The sequence below is a fragment of the Colossoma macropomum genome, unplaced genomic scaffold (assembly GCF_904425465.1).
Source record: "Colossoma macropomum unplaced genomic scaffold, Colossoma_macropomum, whole genome shotgun sequence".
In the NCBI taxonomy this organism is placed as follows: domain Eukaryota; kingdom Metazoa; phylum Chordata; class Actinopteri; order Characiformes; family Serrasalmidae; genus Colossoma; species Colossoma macropomum.
Window position 1 is genome coordinate 13,351,043 of NW_023494801.1, and position 23,039 is coordinate 13,374,081.

A 23,039-nucleotide genomic window follows, 5' to 3' on the forward strand; every position below is an offset into this window, starting at 1 on the left:
CTCTCTACAGAGACCAACACACATGCGCGCGCTGGGCGCAGGCGCGGCGGCTCCAGCGGCTCCGCACGAGGCTCGAAATGTGTCCATGTGACCCCGGGGAGGGCCTCGTGGCCCAGTGACACACTTTCTCGCGGACACATTGCAGCGCAGGGTTTTTTTTGAAAATCCCCGCGCGTCCGAGACACTCGGCTTTTGGGATTTGTAGTTCTTCGAGTGAGTGGACCCTTGAGGGAAGACTTAACGTGACTCAGTCGGAAAAAAGTCTCTGAAGAGGCTGGAAGGAAGCAGGAGCTGAAAAAGTCCAAACTGTATTCAAACTTTCATTAGTACTGTGTCAAAATCTTAGATTAGATTAATCTTAGATTAATGGAGTCAAAAATGTCGTTGAGTGTAAAGCATTTAACTGTACTCTGGGTAATGCGGTTAGAAATTAATGTTTTAACAGAAAATGAGAAGTCATAGAATTTTTTAACATTACAGTAATAGGTATGAGGTGTATGAGCATCACACTCGGTCTAACTAAGACAAGCCTGTATGTCTTGCCATTAGTCACCACATCAGTAAACTGATGTGGTAACTAATGGCTAGTAGTCCTGGGCAGGTTCATTTTACACTGACATAACTTGACACAACTAATAATGAAATGCGTAGAAATATGACTGATTGGCAAAAGAAAAATAAAAAAATCTGATGGCATTTGTAACAAGTACTTTTAAAGTAGAGCTGTAGTATGTAATATGTAATATCACAAAACATAAAGAAGCTTTTACCATACACAATATATAATATTTATTTTTTTCTCACATCTGATATGTTGGAATGGACAAAGGTGTGCCACACACTGTAAAAATGGCTCGTCAGTTCAACCTAAAAAATTACTTCATGTGGTAACAAGCAATTGAACTAGTTTTATTTAGCACAAACATTACACTGATTGAAAGAATCCTTAATTCAAAGTATTTATTTAGGTTGCATAATACTAGTTAATTTTTGTAGGTTGAACTGACAAGCCATTTTTAACAGTGCATTTAAAAAATACAGTGAATGCAATGATTATGAATATTCAACACTTTACATGCTGTGCTACACTAAATCCAATTAGCCTGGCCTAATTATGCTCTCTTTGTAATCATACATGTACTTGAGAAGTGTTTCTTGAGTACTGAAAACACCCATGATACACTGTAAAAATGGCTCCTCAGTCCAACGTAAAAAATTACTTCATGTGGTAACAAGTTTATTCAACCTAAACAAATACTCGATATGAATACGAATGAACAATTCTTTTAATCAATGTAATTTTTTTAGTTGAATAAAACTAGTTTAATTGCTTGTCACAGCATAAAGTAATTTTTTAAGTTGATCTGATGAGCCATTTTTTACAGTGTATGTTCAGAAAAGCATATTGTCTCATATTGTGTTCTAATTTATCATGACAACAACAAATATTGTCATGTTGATCGATCTTATTTGAAAGTAAATTAAAATGCAAGGAGTAAAGGTTAATTTTCTTTTCTCTTAAAAATGATATTGAGTACAAGTGCAAATATTCAGTTTTAGTAACTTGAGTAAAGTACAGATATTCCAAAATAATACCTAAGTACAGTGACAAAGTACAATGCACAATATATCAGAATCAATGTACTGGCAGACAGTTGCTTTAAAAAGTATCAGAATCAAACAGAAGTTTAGATTAGACCAACATTTAATGACATATTTATTGGAAAAGCAGAGCATTTAAGCCAGTAGTGCACAACTCCAGTCCTGGAGGTCCAGTGTCCACCGCAGTTTGGTGATTTATCTTCTCAGACAGATGTGATTACACTCATCTGGTAATTGCCAGGCTTAGTGAGTGTGGTTGAAAAAGGACACCTCCAAGCTGTGCTGGACACTGGCCCTCCAGGACTGGAGTTGGGCACCCTGGTTTAGACGATACTGCGTTACTGTGGCTAAATGGCTGCATTTTATTAATTTTACTGCATTTGTGACCCTGTGGAAATAAATGTTAGCCTGTATTTCTCTGTAATGCTTATCCAGGTAGATCTCATCCCAATTTTTACACCATAAAAAATGGCTTTTCAGATCAACCTAGAAACAAAATCTTGTAGTAACAAGTAATATAAAATAAAATATCAGATATTCACATTGGCCCACAATTGTTATTTGTTTAGTATTTTCCATACTTGTAGAAATAGATTTTAAAAAGTTTTGGTATGATTTTCATGTTTCATAAAGATATTAAAGCAATTCCTATTGCTTGCCTGACTGATTCCTTCATTTGTAGAGAGTTGGTTCTGTGTAGTGCAGGGGCAAAATATAATGAGCTTCCAGAGAGAAACATGAAAGTAAGTGTAAATTAAACGTTATGATTAGTCTCATTATGTACTTTGATGTAGCTTGGTAAGAAAAATATAGCATGCTTTCTATTGTTTATTTTGTAAAAATACTTTATTTGTTGATACCCTAATAATGACAGAAGCATCATTATAAACACTTTAAGCCATGCTTAATCAAAAATCATTTAGTTTTCCCCCTAGCCTACCCAAAAGAAGTCACATGGCTTTCTAATCTAAAAATGGTCACAAGTACCCTGCATAGCCAAGTAACAACTATCCTGAAGCCTGATATTTGTCTGTACTTTTTTCTGTTTTTTATAGATAACAGTATGTCATGCAGTTTTACAAACCACATAAGGACGTCTGTTTTAGATTACCAACAACTCAGTGCAGTTTGAGGTAGTGTGTGATGACTTAGTCTTGCAGTTTGCACAATACTAAACTGGTAACTGTAGGCTTCCATTACTTGTTAGCTACATTAGCCTCATAGCTCCAGTGCAGAGCTAAAAAACTTAAGACACCAAAGAAGTCTTGGTATATTGAGTATGGGGCAAGAGGAAAATTGTATAATTTGTTTTTTGGCTGATTGTCATTAAGTTGTGCAGGGTAGGATATTGTCTTGCTATTTTCAAAATCCAGTCCTTTTCATTTACACTATTGAAACTAGTTCACATATTATGTGTAGTTTAAGTGGGTTTAAATACTTCTGGGTGACTAAATTCATGTTTAAAACCATTATGGAGCACCCAAGAATTAAAGGCATCACATTCAAAAGGCATCAAAAACAGGTTTCAGTGTTGACTAAGAGTTTTCTGGAAGGTCTTGGCTAAACCTGCTATATTTGTTTGTGGGGAAAAAAAATCGACAGACTGGCTCAATAGGGCTCTAGGCCAACTTCAGCCTGGAGACTGCACAAACCTAATAAAAGCCCTTAGGCTACCATTCCACAGTGGTCTGAGGCTATATAAACCTGAACTTGGTCTGAGTTTTACTCACCTTGATTTAAGCTGCTCAAGACTAACCCAGCAAATCTTGTGCCTAAAACGATGCATTCCTCTTATCCTAAATGTATTGGATCAGACAAGTTTGTTGTCCAAAGTTTGCCTCTTTAGCAGGCTAATGTAGCTAACGAATAATTACATGTCTAAATCATAACATTTGCCTAAGAACATGTACAGTTATTAAGTAGTTTTACATAGACTTGCTTGTATGGGTTCCAACACTGGATGACATACTGTTATTTATAAAAATGGACAAAGTGTAGCTAAAACAGTTGCAGCATGTTGAGGTCTGAATTTTATTCTGTACTTTTGTCTGGCTTTATAGATATTTAAATGTATAGACAACAGTATGTTGTACAGTGTCAGAAAGTACATAAGCAAGTGAGATTACTTAATCGCTGAATATGCTTTAAAGCAAGTTTGTGATGATTCAGGTGTTAGGAGTTTGCACAGTGCTTAATAGTAGGTATAAATTCCATCACTTGTTAGCTGTTAGCCTCGTAGCTCCAGGGCAAAACTAAAGAAGGAAACTTTGAATGCCAAAGATGTCTTTACATTTGGAGTAAGTGGGAAATGCAGTTGTGAAACTGTCACTTTAACAAGCTCATCCAACAGTATATGTGACTCAGAGTTTGCATTTTGCCCCCAGTTATAATTAGGAGTTCATTACTCATTCAGTGCCAAACCTTACAGTTTTGTGTGGCTGATCAAGTGCATTTGAGGAAAAGAAGAAAAATTGGGTGAATTTGACTTTTAAGCAACATCATTTTAATCAACATTTTTATTCCCTGTTACAAGAGAATGCCTCTGTTTGGGGTGGGTACCGTGCAGCCAGCTAACATATTCATACAGAAATAGGCTGGATACAAATAGACTGGATTTGGGGGACCTTGAATAGACTACATGACAACCCCAAATTATTGGGTGTTCATTTGTATGGACCTGAACCCTTTTACTCATGACCTTGATGAAATCCACTGTCACTGACAAAACATTTCATTTCTGGTGGATGGAGCTTTTATTTAAGGAAACGTTATTTCGATTCTTGATAGTCTATTGTGATTGCACCCCCATAAATAGACTGTAATGCATGTCCTATTTTAAGTGATAAGCTATACACACACTTCCTGCCTCTCATGTATTGTGTCCAAACAAAGAGACACAATCAGCACGCATTCAGGCCCTATTTCTGTGATGTAGGCTATTTCTCCCCCAAACGAAGTCGAGCAGGTGCCCTAAATAGGGCTGCGTCCGCTGAGATTGGGCTGACCAGGCTCGCTGGACCGTTGTCCTCTTTTTTGGCGTGGGCACGTGGTGTTTTGTTTCGGAAATAGTAGGTCTCAGAGCGATACACGGCTGTAAACATGAACTCTCTTTGAATCCGCATCCACATTGTTGACTCACGCGCGCTGTTAATATTAAAGCTACTGAAGTCTGTTTGTGTTTCTCACTCTGTCGCGCTGCGTGGTCGCGCACGTGACTGCAGGCTGAGCGTGTTTGTCCCGCCGCCCGTTGGCGGAGCGTGTTTCTGTTATTGTTTACAGGAGCACACACCGCTCCAGGTGAGCTGAAGGTGACCAATTCCCGACATCTAGACTGTTTCCCTATCCGATATGTGAGACCGGCGAGAAAGATGAAGCCCCTTCGTTTTCGCCAGCTTTCATTCCGTTCCACCTTAAATGGTACAGGCACCAGAATGTAACTGCTGCACAATTTAAGGTGGAGCCGAAAGTTGGAATAAGTAGTCAACTTCAGCCTCGTTGAACGGCGGATGTTTTCGCCGCGGCCGTTTGTTTGTGTAGCGCGAGAATGTATCAAGGCCACGGGACAAACGCGGATAAGCGAGCCCGCTCAAGTTTATGTCACGTTTGTGCAGCACGATACCTGATTAAACACCACGAGGCCAGGCGATGCGCACGAGGCGATCCCTCTGAAGTGGACTTCCCGACAAAACCTGCACTGTTTTGATCATAAAACCCACACAAATCCTCATTAGGCTCATGTGTCTCCACCAGCGCTTCATCCATAGTGACCAGTTTCGGCAGTGGCACGCAAAGACATGCCCGCGCCCTGACTCTGCGTTTATTTACCAGACTACAGTGTTTCCCATGGTGTCCCCCGCTGGAGTCCCCCTCTGTACAAAACAGTCTTCCTGGTCATTACTTGTGCTGGGAGCAGGGAAAACAACGTGCAGAGCAGAGGACCTCCGGAGCTGGAAAACACTACACTGTAAAACCTGACTGCACATCTTAATGAAAGAATTAAGTTAACACAGCTTAAATACTGCAGAAAGTTGGAGTAGCTTAGAGATAGTAACTCAGTCATTTTGAGTAAGATTGCTTTTTCAGCATATTTTTGAGTTAGGTAACTTTATTTAGATGTATTATATTCACTATTTTGACTTTAAAAAATTAACTTGACTTCACAATAATGAGTTGTTTTTAAAGATTGTTGAAAATTGTGTGTAGCTGGATTGTTTTTTCCCTCTTCTAACTATAGATGCACAGTTGTAATGAATGTTTACTCCATGTTTTAGTCCCAGTTTTAGCCTATTCAGGATTACCCACGTTAAAAGTGATGGTTGCCAAACACGTCTGTGTGTTGTCCTTCTCCCCAGCCTACTTTGCCTGGGTGACTACCTGGTTTTCTAAACTTTTGTGGTTCATGTCACTCAGCAGTTGAGGGAACTAAGTTATCAAGCTCGCAGCTGCTGAATGTGGTTCTGTTGTGGCTAAATGCTACAGAGACTACATCTGCATTCTGGAATAAATTGTCAGCTTTTGGCAAGAGGGTCCAGAGTAATGTTAATTTGGACAAGACATTGTTATCAGTGCCTACTGTTATCATGTCTCTGCAATACAATATGAATTTGTTATAATGATAGCACAGTTTTGCCCAAAGTTGAATTTTCATTTACTTAATTGTATTGAGTTAGTATAGCTATAATGTAAGTCCTCTAAAAACCCAATCATTTTACTATCAGCAAAACAAAGGAGTTAGTACAATTTACTCAGTTTACTTAAGTGTATACAACAATAAACATATGTTTTGTTCATACTCATTTCAGGTAATTATTTCACTTAAACCAGTTAAGACAGTCGGTTTCCTCAAACCATTTGAGTTAACTTATCAGGTTTTATAGTGTAGATGCCCTACCGTTCAGTAAAGGCACTCTCATTCTTTGTATGAATAATGAATGATGTTCTGTTGCTCAACACAGAGAGGAAAATTGAGAGTAACTTGGCCTTACTTTTTTTTGGTGTTCATCTGACAGTTTCTGTCCTCAGTGTTCACGTAGGTCAAGACGCACTGGGGGCCATGGCGCAAACGTTCCCACAGAGGCACGGCCCCCTAAAATCTTTGCCCCTCATATTGAAACTGACACAATTGTATACCCACGATTATCTCCCACTAACTGATAATGTGTCTCATCCATGATAACCCTTTTCAAATGGATCCTTCACAACCTGCAACATACATTCACTATTTATCATTCTGAAATCATAAAATCATAAAGTAAACTTTGGTTTAATGTTAACTGATATGGTACTTCAAGGGCTCTTTAGAAAAGCAAATGGTCCGATGTACAACCATGAACACTCAAAGAACTCTTTGCATAATTAAAGGCTTCTTTGCATCATGAAAGAATTTTTTGGATTGACGGAAAATATGCATAAATGTGCTATAGATGGTTGTATATAGAACCTTTTTAAAGCTTGAAACTGTAACAATAGAAGCGCACTTTTGGGTGCTATATAGAACCATTTTCAAAAAGGTCCTACATAGAGCCATTAAAAGCACATTTTCCATCAATCTGAAGAACACTTTCATGATGCAAAGAAGGCTTTAATCATGGCAATGGTTCTATGTAGCACCATTTTCATTACTAAAGAACCATTGAAGAACCATCTTTTTAAGTGAGTAGCATGCCTTGAGAACATCAACTTGTTTAATAGTAGCAAGTAAATAAGAAAAATGTCATTAAGATTATTTGGACAGATGAAACCAAGATTAAACTGTGCCAGAAAGATGGGAGAAGAAGAGTATGGAGAAGGAAAGGAAGGGCTCATGATCTGAAGCATCATCTGCCAAGCATTTGTTGAGGCAGTGTTATGGCAAGAGTATGTATGGCTTCCAGTGGAACGTAGTCACTAATGTTTAATGATGATGAGACTGCTGAAAGAAGTAGCAGGGTAAATTCTGAAGCATATAGAGGTATACTTTCTGCTCAGATTTGCTCAAATACTGCAAAACTGATGGAATGGCGCTTCACAGTACAGATGGATAATGACCCAAAACCACGAAAGCAACTCAAGAGCTTCTCAGGGCAAACAAATTAAATGTTCTTAAATGGCCAAGTGAGTCACCTGACCTCAACCTAATTGAGCAAGACAAAACTGAAGGCAGAAAGACCCACAAACAAGTAGCAACTGGAGCCAGCTGCAATAAGGGCCTGGCAGAGCATCTCAAGGGGGGAAACTCCACGTTTGGTGATGTCCATGAGCATTCACTGACTGCAAAGGATTTGCATCCAAGTATTAAAAATAAATCTTGTAATTGTTAATTGTTACTTTTGAGCCTGTGAAAACGGAGGGACTATGTAAAAAAGGCTGTAATTCATAAAAGGTTAATGCAATATTTTTGTTAAACCTCTTGAAGTAGAGCTGAAAGTTTACGTTTCAATCACATCTTGACTGCTTTATTTCAAATCAACTGTGGTGGTGTACAGAAGCAAAATTTCCAAAATTGTGACTGTCCAAATACTTATGGACCTGACTCTATGAAAATGTTCTCTGCTCTGATTGACCTGCATTGTGCCTTAATTAAAAAGCAGTCCAGGTTGAAACACTCCTTATAACTTCAGTGGGAATGGGCGGGGCTAAACTGCTGCAGACTGAATGTGTTCGTTTTTGTGACATCTCAGAATCAGTGAATTCTAAACAAGCTGTTTTACATCATATGTCACACGTATGGAGTATATGACCTGGAGAGTGAACGGTGTGCTTTGACAGTTTAACAATTTATACATACCACATTAAACTCAAGGAAAGCAAGGCTGGTTTTTATGATATTTAAATCAGATAAAAACACCAAATTCAGTAAGGCTATTTATCAGTTCTTGTAGAATTACATGTGCAGGTTTTTTGATTGCTGGCCTGTATGTCTCTATATAAACGCATCGATGTAGATTGTACTATACTTAGAGAAACATGTTAGGTTTCAAATTTAAATGTCTTTTCGCGCGAGCCCATAACACGTGTCAGAACCAGCCTATCGAAAGCTCGCGAGAGTCTACTGTTTCGACTAACCCCTAATAAGTTACAAGTGCGCATATAGAGCCTGAATGTGTTCATCTAATCGCCCGTGGTCGTGAGCAATGTGCCCTCTTTTCAGCAAGCGCACTCTGATACTGCTGCAAGCATAGCAGCGCCTCGCGCCCTGAGCGCGCGTGTCTGTCCTCGTGAGGAGGGAATGAAAGCCTCGCACTCTGTCTATAGTCTGTACATAGACATGCCAACGTGCAGCAGCCTTAATTACCACACAGATATGATCATTTGCTGCCATTGTTCTATTTAAAATGATTTCGCACCTTAACATAAAGCCTAAAGGTGTGAATATGAATCAATACCGGACAAAATGACAATGAACAGCATGAACGAGAAGCAGGAATCCACCGTCTTTCTTTATTCGACATATCCGACTGTACACAGCGGACGCGCCGTGATTATTTATTAGCCTAGCATAGCCCGACCGAGCAAAGCGTCGCTGAGGGAAAAGCACTTTCTTTTGGGGCAGCGCTGCTACACTGAAACGGTGAGACGGAGGTTTAACTTCGGATAAATCTGGGTCATTTCTCCGAGCTAAGCCGCCTCCTAACCTACTGTCCGAGTGAGTCAGTAGGCTGCAGCGAAGACTTTCTTGGACGCTGAAGCCAAGCTAAACATAATCTCATGAGCTAGCCTCTCAGCTGCAACTCAGACCCCCACTGTGCTCCGCTGGTTCTGTCTGAGTGGGTGTGCTGGGTCGTAGTCTAGCACTAAACGGGTAAACGAACTGGTCAAATCTGAGTTAGCAGCTGTCTCATGTCGAGAATGTAGGAAAAACGTTTTTTGGGCAGCAAATTGTGTCCTGGCACAGTCACTATAGCAAAGTCCTGGATCCCGTATCAGTGACTGAGGGAGCGTCAATTCTGAGAGCATCATCAAATATCTCAACCAAGAATGGAAGCTCATTCCCGCCAAGAAGAAAAGAAAGATCCTCACATATTTTCCCCATTCTCTGTTTTTGACTTAGTATTTCAAAGTATTGACTAGTTATCCCAAAAATTTGTCTGAGTCCCTCTATATAATGATTATTTTCTCAAAATTTCGACGTAATAGCTCGAACTAATTACTTCTCGAGAGTTTGAGTTATTAAAACGAAATTTCAGTTTACTACGTCCAAATAATACTAAATTTAAAAGGGTAATATTTATATTGGCATAATAAGTCTATTTCGAGAAAATAGAATCTCAAAAGAATATATGTATATATATTTTTTGAATGACGTACTAACACATTATTTTGTCATACCAAGTCAGTGTTTTGAGATACCAAGTCATTATTTCGAGATATTAATTCTTTATTTTGACATAATAAGTCAGAGTTTTAAGAAAATTAGTCATTATTTAGGATACAATAAGATACATTGTCGACAGTTTGCCAGTCTGCAGCCATAAACAGAGAAGGTCCGTGTTTCCCATAACAAAGGTTGTTTTTCTTGAGCCAATAAAAATAGTAAATAAAAATACAAGACCTCAAAGTCCAGCATTAAGATTGATTTCCGCATGTTTTAATTTGGTATACGGGAATAGAGGTGCTCGTAAAAAACTTCAAGGTATTGTTTTTAAAGCTTCACAGATATTGGACATCTCTACCATTCACCTCTACCGGTAGTCAATTCTGTTTACATTCAGTGCCCTTAAACGAGCAATAAGGATATTTTTGGATTCCTCACACCCAGCTTATCTTTTTAATGACTTCCTTCTGGGACAGGCCTGTTCAATTGCCAACTGAAACAAGTATTTGGAACTAAGATGGACTTTAAAGTGTCCCCTACTGCCTGTAATACCCACTACTGTTGGGTTTTCCCCTCTACTGTTGGGTTTTCTTCAGAACCGAAGCAGTAGGCTATTATTTATAAACTGCCTCGCGTGAGTGAATGTAATAGGAAAGGCGATATGTCTGCCTAAACCCGTCGATGAGCGACCGCAGCCTGTCTAGTGTCTGTGTTGCTCTTTTCCTCCTCCACGCCTCTGCGGCAGGGTCCCCGTGAGCCATGTGAGAGAGCTCCAGTACCGAGGACAGTGCTGCGCGCGGCGCAGCGTGACGTCACGAAGCGCCGCGGTCACCGGGCCGGTCCACGTGAGGGGGGCGCTGTTACGAGCGCAGCGGCGCGATGTGGAGCAGCCAAGTGGGCGGTGACCCGGCGCTCTAGTTTCGTGGAAACAGCATCGAGGTGCGGTCAGCGGTCGGCGTACCTACACAGCAAGCGGACGTGTGAGCGGTGGGGCGGGGGTCGTAGGGTACTATTCTCTTTGACTCCTGCTCACAGAGAGTCGTTTCAAAGCTTAAGAAGTCAAGTTCTTAAGGCTGACCTACACGGAGAGGAATTAAATGTAGCCTGAGATGCCCGTTTCTAATAATAAGATCATAAACACCTGACTTCTGTTCTGTGATTGTGCTGACAACCAGAAAATTAATCACGGTTTCCTCCTCACTCCTGTTTATTTCAATGTAACAGTAAATTACAGGTTTAATCACCTTCCTGATAAAATCCCTCCCATTAACTATGTAATTGCCGTCATTTGTTGCTGTATCTGTCGCTCGATCTCTTGCATGTCACTCATTTTATTGTGTAGTTTACTTCACCTTACAGTCCGAGAAGCTACTTACAGAATCAATTTTCCCTCGCAAAGCGTCTTTCTTGCTACCTAAAATACAGCGGTTACAGGCTACAACATTTGCAAATATCAAGCACACGTGATTTTCTACACGTCCTTTATCATCATTCATGGCCATATGAAATACTGGTAGTCAGCTGTCTGTAGCTGCGCTGAAAGCGCCACTACAGTTATTGACATCTTCCTCATTGACATCTTCAACCGTTTGTGAATGAGCGAAGGACAGTTAGCCAAGGACGCCCTCTAGTGGTTACATGCACCACATGCACATCTACTGCTAAAAGCCTGCTGATATTTAGTACTACCTTTCCATGTTCATTCTTAAGAGTGCCTTTCTCTTGAGTTGTGCCTACAAGCCCCCCATCCGGCCAAAAAACACACTAAATGGTAAAAAGCAATGTTTCAAGTGAGGTGAATAGACCTGCATTCATAACCATTTCATTGAAAAGCCTTTTGAAATAAGCCAATGTACCCTGCTAAAAGAAAAAAAAATCATAGAAACCATTAAAAGTTTCTGTTGGTTCCTGGTGGTCTCCAGTAACCACTAATGGTATTCTGTGTTTTCCTGATGGCTCGATATCGTGTAAAAGATTCTGAACGTTTAACAGATGTTCTGGGACTGTTTCCAGGTGCATTTGATGGTTTTCTAATGGGATCTATACCTAGTGGTCTCATTAAGCCAATTCCCATTAGAAAGCAAACTCGTCAGGTTTTAATGGTTATAATTGTCTTTTTTTCAGCATTTCTGCTTCATTAAAACATTCAGATTATTTTGTTTTATGTTGCTAGATTTAATTTTTTCAAATGTAAACACATTCAGAGTGATTTGATATGAGCTAGTCTGTTGTAGAGAGATTATTATTATTGTTGTCATTATTATTATCATTTTTTTTATTATTTATTATTATTAGTAGTAGTAGTACACATAAACTCAAACCAACATTATATGCGGACCTCATAGGAAAAGAAACATAATAAAAAACAAGAATAATATAGGACATTGGCTCTGGTTCCAATCAAAAATTTCTTATCCAATTAGTCTGAATGACTTTATTTACATCTTAACAATTTAGTTATGCAAAAAAGGTGGAATGCTCTTTTAACAGTAGCATATTTCAGGTATACTAACGCTGTGTGATAGATAGCCTTCACACGCATATGAACTTGAGTGGCATCCCATTCTTAATCCATAGGGTTTAATATGATGTCGGCCCACCCTTTGCAGCTATAACAGCTTCAACTCTTCTGGGAAGGCTTTCCACAAGGTTTAGGAGTGTATTTATGAGAATTTTTGACCATTCTTCCAGAAGTACATTTGTGAGGTCAGACACTGATGTTGGACGAGAAGTCCTGGCTCGTAGTCTCCACTCCAATTTATCCCAAAGGTGTTCTATCGGGTTGAGGTCAGGACTCTGTGCAGGCCAGTCAAGGTCTTCCACACCAAACTTGCTCATCCATGTCTTTATGGACCTTGCTTTGTGCACTGGTGCACAGTCATGTTGGGCCCAACTCCTGAAAAACAACCCTATACCATAATCCCCCCTCCACCAAACTTTACACTTGGCACAATGCAGTCAGACAAGTACCGTTCTCCTGGCAAACGCCAAACCCAGACTCGTCCATCGGATTGCCAGACGGAGAAGTGTGATTCGTCACTCCAGAGAACACGTCTCCACTGCTCTAGAGTCCAGTTGTGACGTGCTTTACACCACTGCATTCGACGCTTTGCATTGCGCTTGATGATGTAAGGCTTGGATGCAGCTGCTCGGCCATGGAAACCCATTCAATGAAGCTCTGTACGCACTGTTCTTGAGCTAATCTGGAGGCCACATGAAGTTTGGAGGTCGGTAGCGATTGACTCCGCAGAAAGTTGCCGAACTCTGTGCACTATGCGCCTGCATCTGCTGACACCGCTCTGTCATTTTACGTGGCCTACCACTACGTGGCTGAGTTGCTGTCGTTCCCAATCGCTTCCACTTTGTTATAATATCACTGACAGTTGACTGTGGAATATTTAGTAGCGTGGACATTTCATGACTGGACTTGTTGCACAGGTGGCATCCTATCACGGTACCACACTGGAATTCACTGAGCTCCTGAGAGCGACTCATTCTTTCACAAATGTGTGTAGAAGCAGTCTGCATGCCTAGGTGCTTGGTTTTATACACCTGTGGCCATGGAAGTGATTGGAACACCTGAATTCAATGATTTGGATGGGTGAGTGAATAATTTTGGCAATATGGATAGATAGATAGATAGATAGATAGATAGATAGATAGATAGATAGATAGATACAATGGGATAGCCAGTTACTCTCATGAAACGATAATCCTCATTTTTTACTTTTCCAGGTGGGGTCCCAGTATTGGGTCCTAGTTGGGTCCCCAACTACTGGACTGTTTGATATTTGCTCAGACGTTCCTTTAAAAAGAAAGCTAAAGGACGTCGAATGATTACGCAATGCAACATTTGCATCTTGTTAAATGAATCTGTGCCTAATTGATGATTACAGTATACCGGAGGGCGCCGCTAGGTGGACAAAACCACCGCGCGGGCCAAATAAAGCTCCAGGTCGGCGAGTCGGACAGTAGCCAATCAGATTTCGAGTTTAGCGTGTTGAACGCATGCGCGCTATTTGTATTTTAAAAACACAGGAGAAGCTCGGGTAAGTAGTGAGGCGCGAGGCGCTTTCGGGCGGGGACAGGGCGGTTTAAACAGCGGGTTATTTTAAACTAATTAGCTTCAGTCACTGTCTAGGATTTGTGCTGAAGTAAGCTGTCCACTGTGTCGCAAGGTCTAAAATGGCGTCACCCACTAGCCTTTGCAAACGAAGACGCGGCTAGAAGTGACTGTCATTGTTTATGCTGAAGATCTAAAATGGTGGACACAGCTGCATAGGCAGTGCAAGCTGACATGACGCTGATTTTATATGCCATAAAGTGCTGTTGTTTCGTGCAGATTTTAAAGAGCTACGGAATTATTACACCTCTAAAACCGTGGACGTAGGACAGTAACGGTACATGTACGTAGTAATGAAGCAGTAACGCACAACCGTTTGAGATGCACACACGAACCTGTTAGCGGGGAGTGTTAGCAGGTTAGCTAACGTTAACCAGCTGCACTGTTTTGAAATATCCAAGCTGGTGTGCTAGCATGCTACGTAACCATTAAAGAATAGCAGAAAAAACTCTAGCATGTTCTCGTTGAAGTTCCTGGCTTTTAAATTGCATTGGCAGAGGTCACAGTAGTTACAACCATTGGAGTTATCAGTGTTTCATTGATCAGCTGAAGGGAAACAGTAAAGAAATTGGCAGCAGTTAAAATATTTTAATATTCTCATGCACTGCGTTCTAACGAGGAGTTGTGGAGTCAAGCCTTTACCTTGAGGTTTATTTCATTACTACAGCAAACATAAAACATTTTTTTTTATTTTCTTCTTCTTAGAATGGATGTGGACAAGATGCTTCGACTACACCGCACTCTCTCACTGAGCCCCCCTTAACCGCAGCGGTGGGTGTTGGTAAGCGACCGCCACTCGCCATGACTATGCGCTCCACTGTGTTTACAAGTGGAGGAAACAAGCTGGACACAGACGCCAATGACCAAGGCAAAAAACAAGCGGTAGCTGCTGAATCTCAGACTGGCTTGAAGAAGGAAAGCTGTGAACACCCTGTCAGAGTTCCGGCTGTCTTGAGCACCATTCATAATAGCAGCGAACAGCATCTCCACAGCAAAGCAAAGATCTTCTCAAGCAGTCAAAGTGCAGTGGGCAGACCTGGCCAGTCTCCAACAGTGAGGAAAGGGCAAGAGGAGAACTGGGTGAACCTGGGGTGTTTGACACTTCCACTGGCCAAGCAGATGGGGGCCGAGGGTACCCCAGTAAAAAGCAAATCACTGTTCGGACAGGCCAGTCACAACCACTTGGGCAAGATGGATCCAGTGGCATCCAACGGCAGCAAGCAGCCCAGGAAGGCAGGGCCAGCTGGTGGAGTAGCGATAGCTGGAGTCCCCTCACCAGAACATGGCCCTGATGGAAAACGCCGAAATGTGGTGAAGGGCACCGCCACACAGACTAGCTGCATCCGACAGATCCTGCTGTTACAGCTAGAACTGATTGAACAGCAGCAGCAGCAACTGCAGAACAAGAATAAAGAAATAGATGACCTCAAAGCTGAAAAAGAGATGGTATGCAGAAGCTAACTATGATATTTCTTTTTGGTCTTGCATTATGTTACATTTACACAGGTAATTTACTGTTTCCTACCAACATCATTCTGATACACCAGTGGGATCTAAATGAATGAAATCAGAGAATCGGACCTTTTCAGACAGATAATTTGCCTAAACAACACAACACAATGCAAGTTAGAAATAAATTTTTTTTTATGCATATGCCATGTTTGGTTTTGTAAAAGAATATGCATTATAGACCAAAGTGTTAGCCTAGCTCTTGGCTACACCTGTTGCAGTTTACATAAGCTAATTTTTGTCCATGTTGCCGTACAGTTGATGGCACGCATCGAGCGAATGGAACGGCGGTTACAGGTGGTGAAGAAAGATGGAGTTGAGAGTCGGCCAGCTCAGACTCCTCGTCGCAGGGAGACTGTGGAGCCCGTCTCAGCAGAAGGCACGGGACACTCTGAGGGACAAAGCCACACCCCTAGACAAATGCCTTTTGGAAGGGGTGGCAAGGGCCTGAAAAGGTATAAGTTTGAAAACTTCTGAATACTCTTCCGGCTTCTTTATGAAATGGTTTAGCAACGCCTAAGACCTGCAGTGTTTGGAATGAAAATAATGTTGCTAACCGAAATTTACCATGCAGACAAGAACATGACTAAATGTTCTTTTGCATTTATAGGAGATTCCTTTTCCAAGAGTCCAGGATGTCCAGGTCTAGGCGTGGGCAGCCTAAAACGTCCCCTCCAAAGGAAAGCCAAGCTTTGAAGGAGGAGTCTGAGGATGAGGCAAGTCCTGAGTTTAAGTCTCATGGTTCCTCCCTCGTCGAATCGGAAGAACTGCCTTACATGGCTACGACTGAGATGTACCTCTGCTGCTGGCACCAGCCACCACCGTCACCATGGCGAGATCCATCTCCTGTACAGGAGGACACAGTTGCCGGTGAGTTGAGTCAGTCCTGCAAGCATGCTTGAGCACAATTAGTTTATGCAAATCACTCACAAATCTGGAATGAAATGATGATAATTGGGCAAGGAAGAAGGGCCTTTGATAATAACGTCCCTCTTTCTTGTTTTAGTCCCTTCTTGGCGAGAAATTATTGTGGAACCTCTGGAAGACAAAAAAGCAACAGACATCCCTGAGGTGAGAAACATCAATGCCGAGAGATTGATAAACATTGTTCATCCCTAAGACCACAGAACAGCATTATGTGGCTATTAAATTCATTGAATGACTTGTTTAATTGTAAAGGATTAATACTGGGACTTCAAGTGTACATTAGAGTCTATCAGCATGGTATGTGACCACTTATTCAGTGACTTAGTTATTCTGACTTTGGATTCTAAATTCCGATCTGGGTTGCACCAGTAGAATAAAATTGTAGGAGTGATTTTCTATGGTTTCATTTCTCCATTCTAAGTCTAATACTTTGTATCTGAAAACTGAACTGTAGAGTGACCTAAAAATTATTTCATTCAGAGTCTGGATGACGGAGTTTTCTTGAAGCGGCATTCAAAACTGGAGCTGGATGAGAAGAGAAGAAAAAGGTAAAGTGATGAATCCCCTTTGGGCTCTTGTTGAACTGATTCTTGTTTTTTTCTCCACAAAGTCCCTAATTTCCTGTCTGTCTCAGGTGGGATATTCAGCGCATTAGGGAGCAGCGGATGTTTCAGCGACTCCAGCAGAGGATGAACAAGCGAAAAGTGATTCAGGAGAGTGAGCCAGAGCTACTTTCTTTCTACCCTGAAGCTGAGGATGGTATGTCACTTTAAACTACTACAGTTCACTATGTTTGTTTTGTAAGGGTTATTTCCTTGTTCTGAAAGTCAGTGCAGATTAACCAACAGTGTTCTTGTTTCTCTTTTCCTGCCAGTGGAGTCTATAATGATCACACCATTTCTTCCAGTGGTGGCATTTGGTAGACCTCTCCCTAACATTCAACAACAGTAAGTTTGCTCTTGCCATTCCTAAATGCATATACATGTGCCATAGTACTCTGAGACACTGCTACAGTACTCTGAGACACAGATACGTACATACATTTAATAGAATATTGGCATTGATTCTTAATCAAGATAAAGAAAGTACTCTTGAGCTTTTGTTTACCAACTTTAACATGTTATTTTGTTTACTTTTTCTCTTAGTATATACTGTGCAATGAAATGTTACTTTCTCCAATTTTGTACAGGAATTTTGATATACCTTGGTTGGATGAACGCAGCCGATGCCGCCAAGAAGTGTCCAAAAAGAAGACGCCCCATCGGACCTGCCGCAAGTGAAACAGTCCTGCAGGAGCGATCAGATGAGAGAGGCAGTGGGGTGGCTCACATCTCCCATATCGTGGAGATGCTGCTTCAGCTGTGCTGTCCTGTGGCATGTCCTGTGTGCTGTAGGATCATCTTGGCAATATGCACTCACTCTGCATACCCGATTGCCTTGGTTGCACTTTTGATCTTTAGGCGGACTATGAAGTCATTTTGCTCCTCCGTAAAGCCTTTATTTGGCATTTTTGAGCAAAGTATGTGGCAGTCAAGATGGCTGAAAATCAAGCTTTCAGAAGTTCATGTTTATGGTTGTTTCAACATTGCAAACTGTAACACTTGTTCTCTGGTCACTTTTGCATCATCCCATACAGATTAGCTTTCAAATAAGCAGTATGGACCAAAATTCACCTAACGAAATGAGATCTAACAGAGAATGTCGGACTTGATCGGGTAATTTTCTGTTCATTGTGAATGGATGGTGTCTATCTAAGAAAACATAGTGTATCTTGTAACATAGTGTTGATTCAAAGAATAAGTGTAAAATACTCTAAATGCATCTAAAGATAATATTTCAAATATTAAAATAAGTTCTAAATGAATTGTTAATGTGTTTGTATGTTCAGTGTTATGTTCTCCATGCACACATATTCAGTGTTAATTTTGAGCTTAAACAGTCCTTACCCATAACGCTGCTGCCTTAAATTGCTGTATTTACAGCTCTTTGCCACCCTCTTCATTAGCTGATCATAAGGCATGTTTGGCATACACTGATAATTATATAGTAGTTGAACAGTTATGTAAGGATGATCATCCTCTCTCAAGAATGCTACTAGTGTTAAGAGCCTTGCTGTCATTCACTTGTTTCCTGAGTGGCCTACTCTGTTTTATATTATGTTATGCCATTTTATTTCTCATAAGGTAAGCTCACATATTAAGGATAGGAGCACAGTCTGAGGCAAGTATTCTAGCTGAAAGTAGAAATTGTAATCAGCCCTAATTGAGATACATTGCTGCTGGTTTTCAAAAGAAAACCTCACATCTCCGTTTTTGTTGTTATTTACATAATATACCTCATGTCTCCAAAATGCTAACTTGACAGCAGAAGAAAAAATAAATATAAAAAAATAACAAAAATGGAGATTATTGGAGAAATGAATTAAGAAAGTAATTAAGATTTTTTTGAGAGGATATTTGAAGACATTTCTTTTTCATGAGAATTGCATTTAAGAACTCTGGGCCTTGTTCACCAACTGCTCTTAAGAAGAAAATTTGTCTTAAACCCACTTATCCAGTTTTCTCGAAGATTGTGACATTCACCAATGTTTTCTTCTCTCTTTAAGTACAACCTTAAATTCAAAAATGTTGGGACAGTAGGTAAAATGCACAGCAGTAATTTATAAATGCACTTTGACTCATGTTTAAACAAAACAGTACAAAGACAAGATATTTAATGTTTTACCTTATGAACTTAATTATTTTTGTAAATATGTGCTCATTTTGAAATTGATGCCTGCAACATGTTCCAAAAAGAGTTAAGACAGGGGCAGTTTAAGACTAGAAAAACCCAATAAACACCTTAAACAGGTGATGCAGTCATGCTTAGGTATAAAAGGAGCATTGGGAAAAGGCGTAGTTGATGGGTCAAGGCTCGCTACTTTGCCAAAAAATGCATCAGCATTTGAAAACAATTTTCCACAACGTGCGATTGCATTCAATGAACAGTGTTTGTCGCTATGTCCACAAATACAAGTTCAGACTGTATTATGCACAGTGAAGGCCATACATACACAGTGTTCAGAAACTCTATCAACTTCTCTGGTCTCTGAGCTTGAATATATATTTACAAAAACAATGAAGTATATTGTGTATTTGTATTGTTTTCAATTCAATACAGGTCAAACACAATTGAGCCCTTGCAACTAAAAACAGTATAAGTGACATTTTTGTAAAAATCATATAAGCATGCTATGGCATTGTTTGGCGCCCTGTATTCAAAATTAAGGGTCACTAAAATGTAAATTAGAGGTGGGTGATATGGTAAAAGTATAATATTGTGATACATCAAAAACATTTTCATGATATGCGATATGTCACAATATTTATTTTTTCAGACATCTGATCAGTTGGAGCAGAGAAAAAAGAAGCAGTGGTGCTACATTTAAAAAAACTGTCAATGATTTTTATTTAATATGTGGCACAATTTAGTTGCACTAAATTGAGTTAAACAGGACTAATTTTGTTCTCTTTATAATTAAAAATACAGTTGGTCAGTGTTAATGAAAAAGGTTGCACAAAATAAAATAGGAAACAAAATAGCTAAAAATCCAAAAAAGAGTGGATTGGTTAATACATGGTTTATCATGTAGGGGCTCAATTTACTCATCACTGCTTTCTGTTTTCACTGGAATTTCACATACTTTCCCAACTTTTTTGAAAAAAAAATGTTTGTTTTAAAATATGTCTATATAACTAAACAACTGTATGTTTAGTTAAGACAACATATTATGTGTGTGTGTGTGTGTGTGTGTGTGTGTGTGTGTGTTCCACATACACTGCAGAAAATCCCCTCTGGTCTTTGCCTCTGGGGGTATTTATTATTTTAACTGCTGCATCTAATGAGATGGCGTCTGGCCCCATAAGGCTAGTCCCCCTAAAGACCAGTGACTCTTATCTGGAGGAAAAGAATGTGATCCTCTGTATGTGAGAGCTGAGTGTGTCTTCTCTGTAGATCAGCAATCCAGTTTCTCCAGGAGTTCAACTCATTTCAGCCATCTCCTGAGCTCTGATCAGCTCTGTTACCTCAGAGTGCTTTCAAGAGCGCTCAGTGAAGAGGATTCACTCCGTAAAGGTCCTCTTACCGTCAGCCACTGCTGCCTGTGCAGAGCACTGTTAGGACATGTGAGACGGAGATCCGTTTGCTGGCCAACTGGAGGAGAACCTGAGTGAGCAGCGAAACAGCTGCTTTTTGCTCACCACCTACCTGAACAGTGTTTATAGCCTGTTTCTGCTCCTGGAGCATCTTCTTCCTCTGGATTCTCTGCTGGGATTTCCTTTACACCTCCTTTAACTGACCATGAGAAGACAGATACTATATTCATAGATCTGTTTATAATTATGACCTAAAAGAGTTTATATTAATGGTGGCTAAACAGTTTCACTCTTGCTCTAAAGAGCTTTGGCAATGTCCAGAGGCGAAGCCAAGGAGTGACCAGGGGTGGCCAGTGCCATCTTGTAATGTAGCTTGGCCACATTAGTTATGGAAGGTGAAGCAGTCAGCCATCATCAGTCACCCATCATGGTGAAATGAAGTGTAATTGATGCTTTATTAATTTATATTCGATGGTAAAATGTGTTAACTATCAAAAATTATTTAGCGATAATCATTTATCATGCTAACTAATTTCCTTCTACAGTAGAATACATGCATATGTTGTCGGCCACCCTACACAGTTTGGTAAGCTTTTTAATCATTAGACTCATGTATAGCGAGGTCAGCCTAAATTAATCATTTCTATGGCCTGTCTATATAAAGTTTTAAAGTGAATCTTGTGCGCTGAAAAAAACGATGTATTTAATTTACTAGATTCAAATCATTTCTTCATTATTGACCTAAATACGTTACTCCAACACAGTTTTGTCTTTCAGTTTACTTTCGGCAATAGTAGTATTGATGTAATATTTTATTAATGTGGAAATGATTACAGATTTAGTTATGTACAGAGAAAAAACATGTATCAAGTATGTTTTAATACAGTAATGTTTATTCATTTACTTATACTCTGGGTTTTACCTGGCCACCCCATTTTAAAAGTTCTTGCTACGTACCTGGCACTGTCAAGTACAAAGCGGTAAAAAGAAAGGATTGATGTTGGCAGGGCAAAGTGTTACTGACTGGTCTTACTTATTCATTACTAATGCTGAGAAAGCACAAACTTTGTACCACTTCCTAATTCAAAACACATTCACTTTTTTTCTAAGTAATTTCAAAATCATTACAATTAATTGAGCACTTGAAATCAGTTTAAATTGTATGACTGTCTTGTAGGCTACAAATGATCCTTGTCTAGAAATAGACAAATAGCATGAATAGTTTCTAAAAGACTTCTATTCCTCACCTGTTTCACACTTTTTTCTGCAACAGCTGTAACTGTATCATGGCCTTTGTGTTAATGCAGTGCACACAAATAACAGATGAATCTTTGGTCAGTGCGACAGTAGACCTTCAGCTTCTCCACCACTTCAGCCAGCATGTTGTTTCTGCGTAGAACAGGCCTTGGGGTGAAGGTTTCTCTGCACTGGGGGCAGATGTACACTCCTTTCTGATCACACCTCTTTAGGCAGCCATTAGTACACCCCATACAGAAACTGTGTCCACAGGAAAGAGTCACTGGGTCCTTCAGCAGATCAAGACTGACTGGACAGCTGAACTGGTCCTGATCTAGTAAAATACTGGCCTCTGCCATTTTTCTGCAGTGATCAGTTTTCTATGAACCTCTAAAATCTGACTGAGAAAAATGCCTGAATTAATGTAATGCTTACCTTAATTCAAATGCTCATAACAAAACAATATTGCCTATAATTTTATAATATTGCATGGGTTTCGCTGCTCAACATACCAGCTTTCTAATTAACTAGTTCAATCTTTAATCCTTCAGTCTAGTTAGCTTGTACAGTTTTCTCTGCTGTGTACAGATTGGCTAGTACAACTTGGCGAACTCAGTTTTCCTTCTAGTGTTCCAGTTGGATAATACACTTTCCCCCCTGTGCTCTGATCGGCTATTACAATTTTTCGTCCGTTGCTTTAATCGTCTAGCACAATTTGTTCTCCTGCACTCTGACTGTCTGAAACTCCACTCAGAACCTAATTCAAGTTAATTAGCAAAGACATTTTTATTTCCACCCTCATATAACACCTTGGTGGTAAATGATAAACCGTGGTTCATAATTGATCAAATCAACACTGTTGTAATAAAATAATAGGTCATCTTATCAAATGATTCTTTAGTGTTTTAAAAAAGAAGAACAATAGTAGTACAATAAAAATATAGCTAAAGGGTTTATTATTTATACTAAGTACATATAATGATTTAAACTAATGGTTTGTATTGATTTATAGTCCAGATTTAAACCATATAGAGAATATTTGGTCTCACATTAAACACAAACTAGCTTGACAGTGTTTTTCAACTGTTTAGCCATCAGTGCTGAGTGGAACAATACTGACTCTGTTTCTGTGAAAGACTCTCTGTAAGTTTAGCTACAAGACTTTGACATTTAAAGAAATCAAACTCACGATTTGTTGTTAAGACCATTAAAAGTT

The 23,039-nt window shown here is 39.9% G+C and overlaps 1 protein-coding gene across 2 annotated transcripts; it reads left to right on the plus strand.

The window, feature by feature from the left end:
* Positions 1 to 13,858: 13,858 nt before the first annotated feature.
* msl1a (MSL complex subunit 1a) lies at positions 13,859 to 18,171 on the plus strand. 2 transcript variants are annotated; one of them, XM_036590252.1, is made up of 9 exons: positions 13,859 to 13,944; positions 14,724 to 15,464; positions 15,786 to 15,982; positions 16,138 to 16,397; positions 16,534 to 16,598; positions 16,935 to 17,002; positions 17,089 to 17,213; positions 17,329 to 17,401; positions 17,644 to 18,171. In XM_036590252.1, exons 2-9 carry the CDS (start codon positions 14,820 to 14,822, stop codon positions 17,732 to 17,734), a joined length of 1,524 nt encoding a protein of 507 aa, XP_036446145.1. In that variant the 5' UTR covers positions 13,859 to 13,944; positions 14,724 to 14,819; the 3' UTR covers positions 17,735 to 18,171. The 2 variants fall into 2 exon arrangements, with proteins under 2 accessions (XP_036446145.1, XP_036446144.1); XM_036590251.1 differs by lacking the exon at positions 13,859 to 13,944 and adding an exon at positions 14,007 to 14,301 and having other exon boundaries at positions 17,644 to 18,064.
* The last annotated feature ends 4,868 nt before the right edge of the window (positions 18,172 to 23,039 follow it).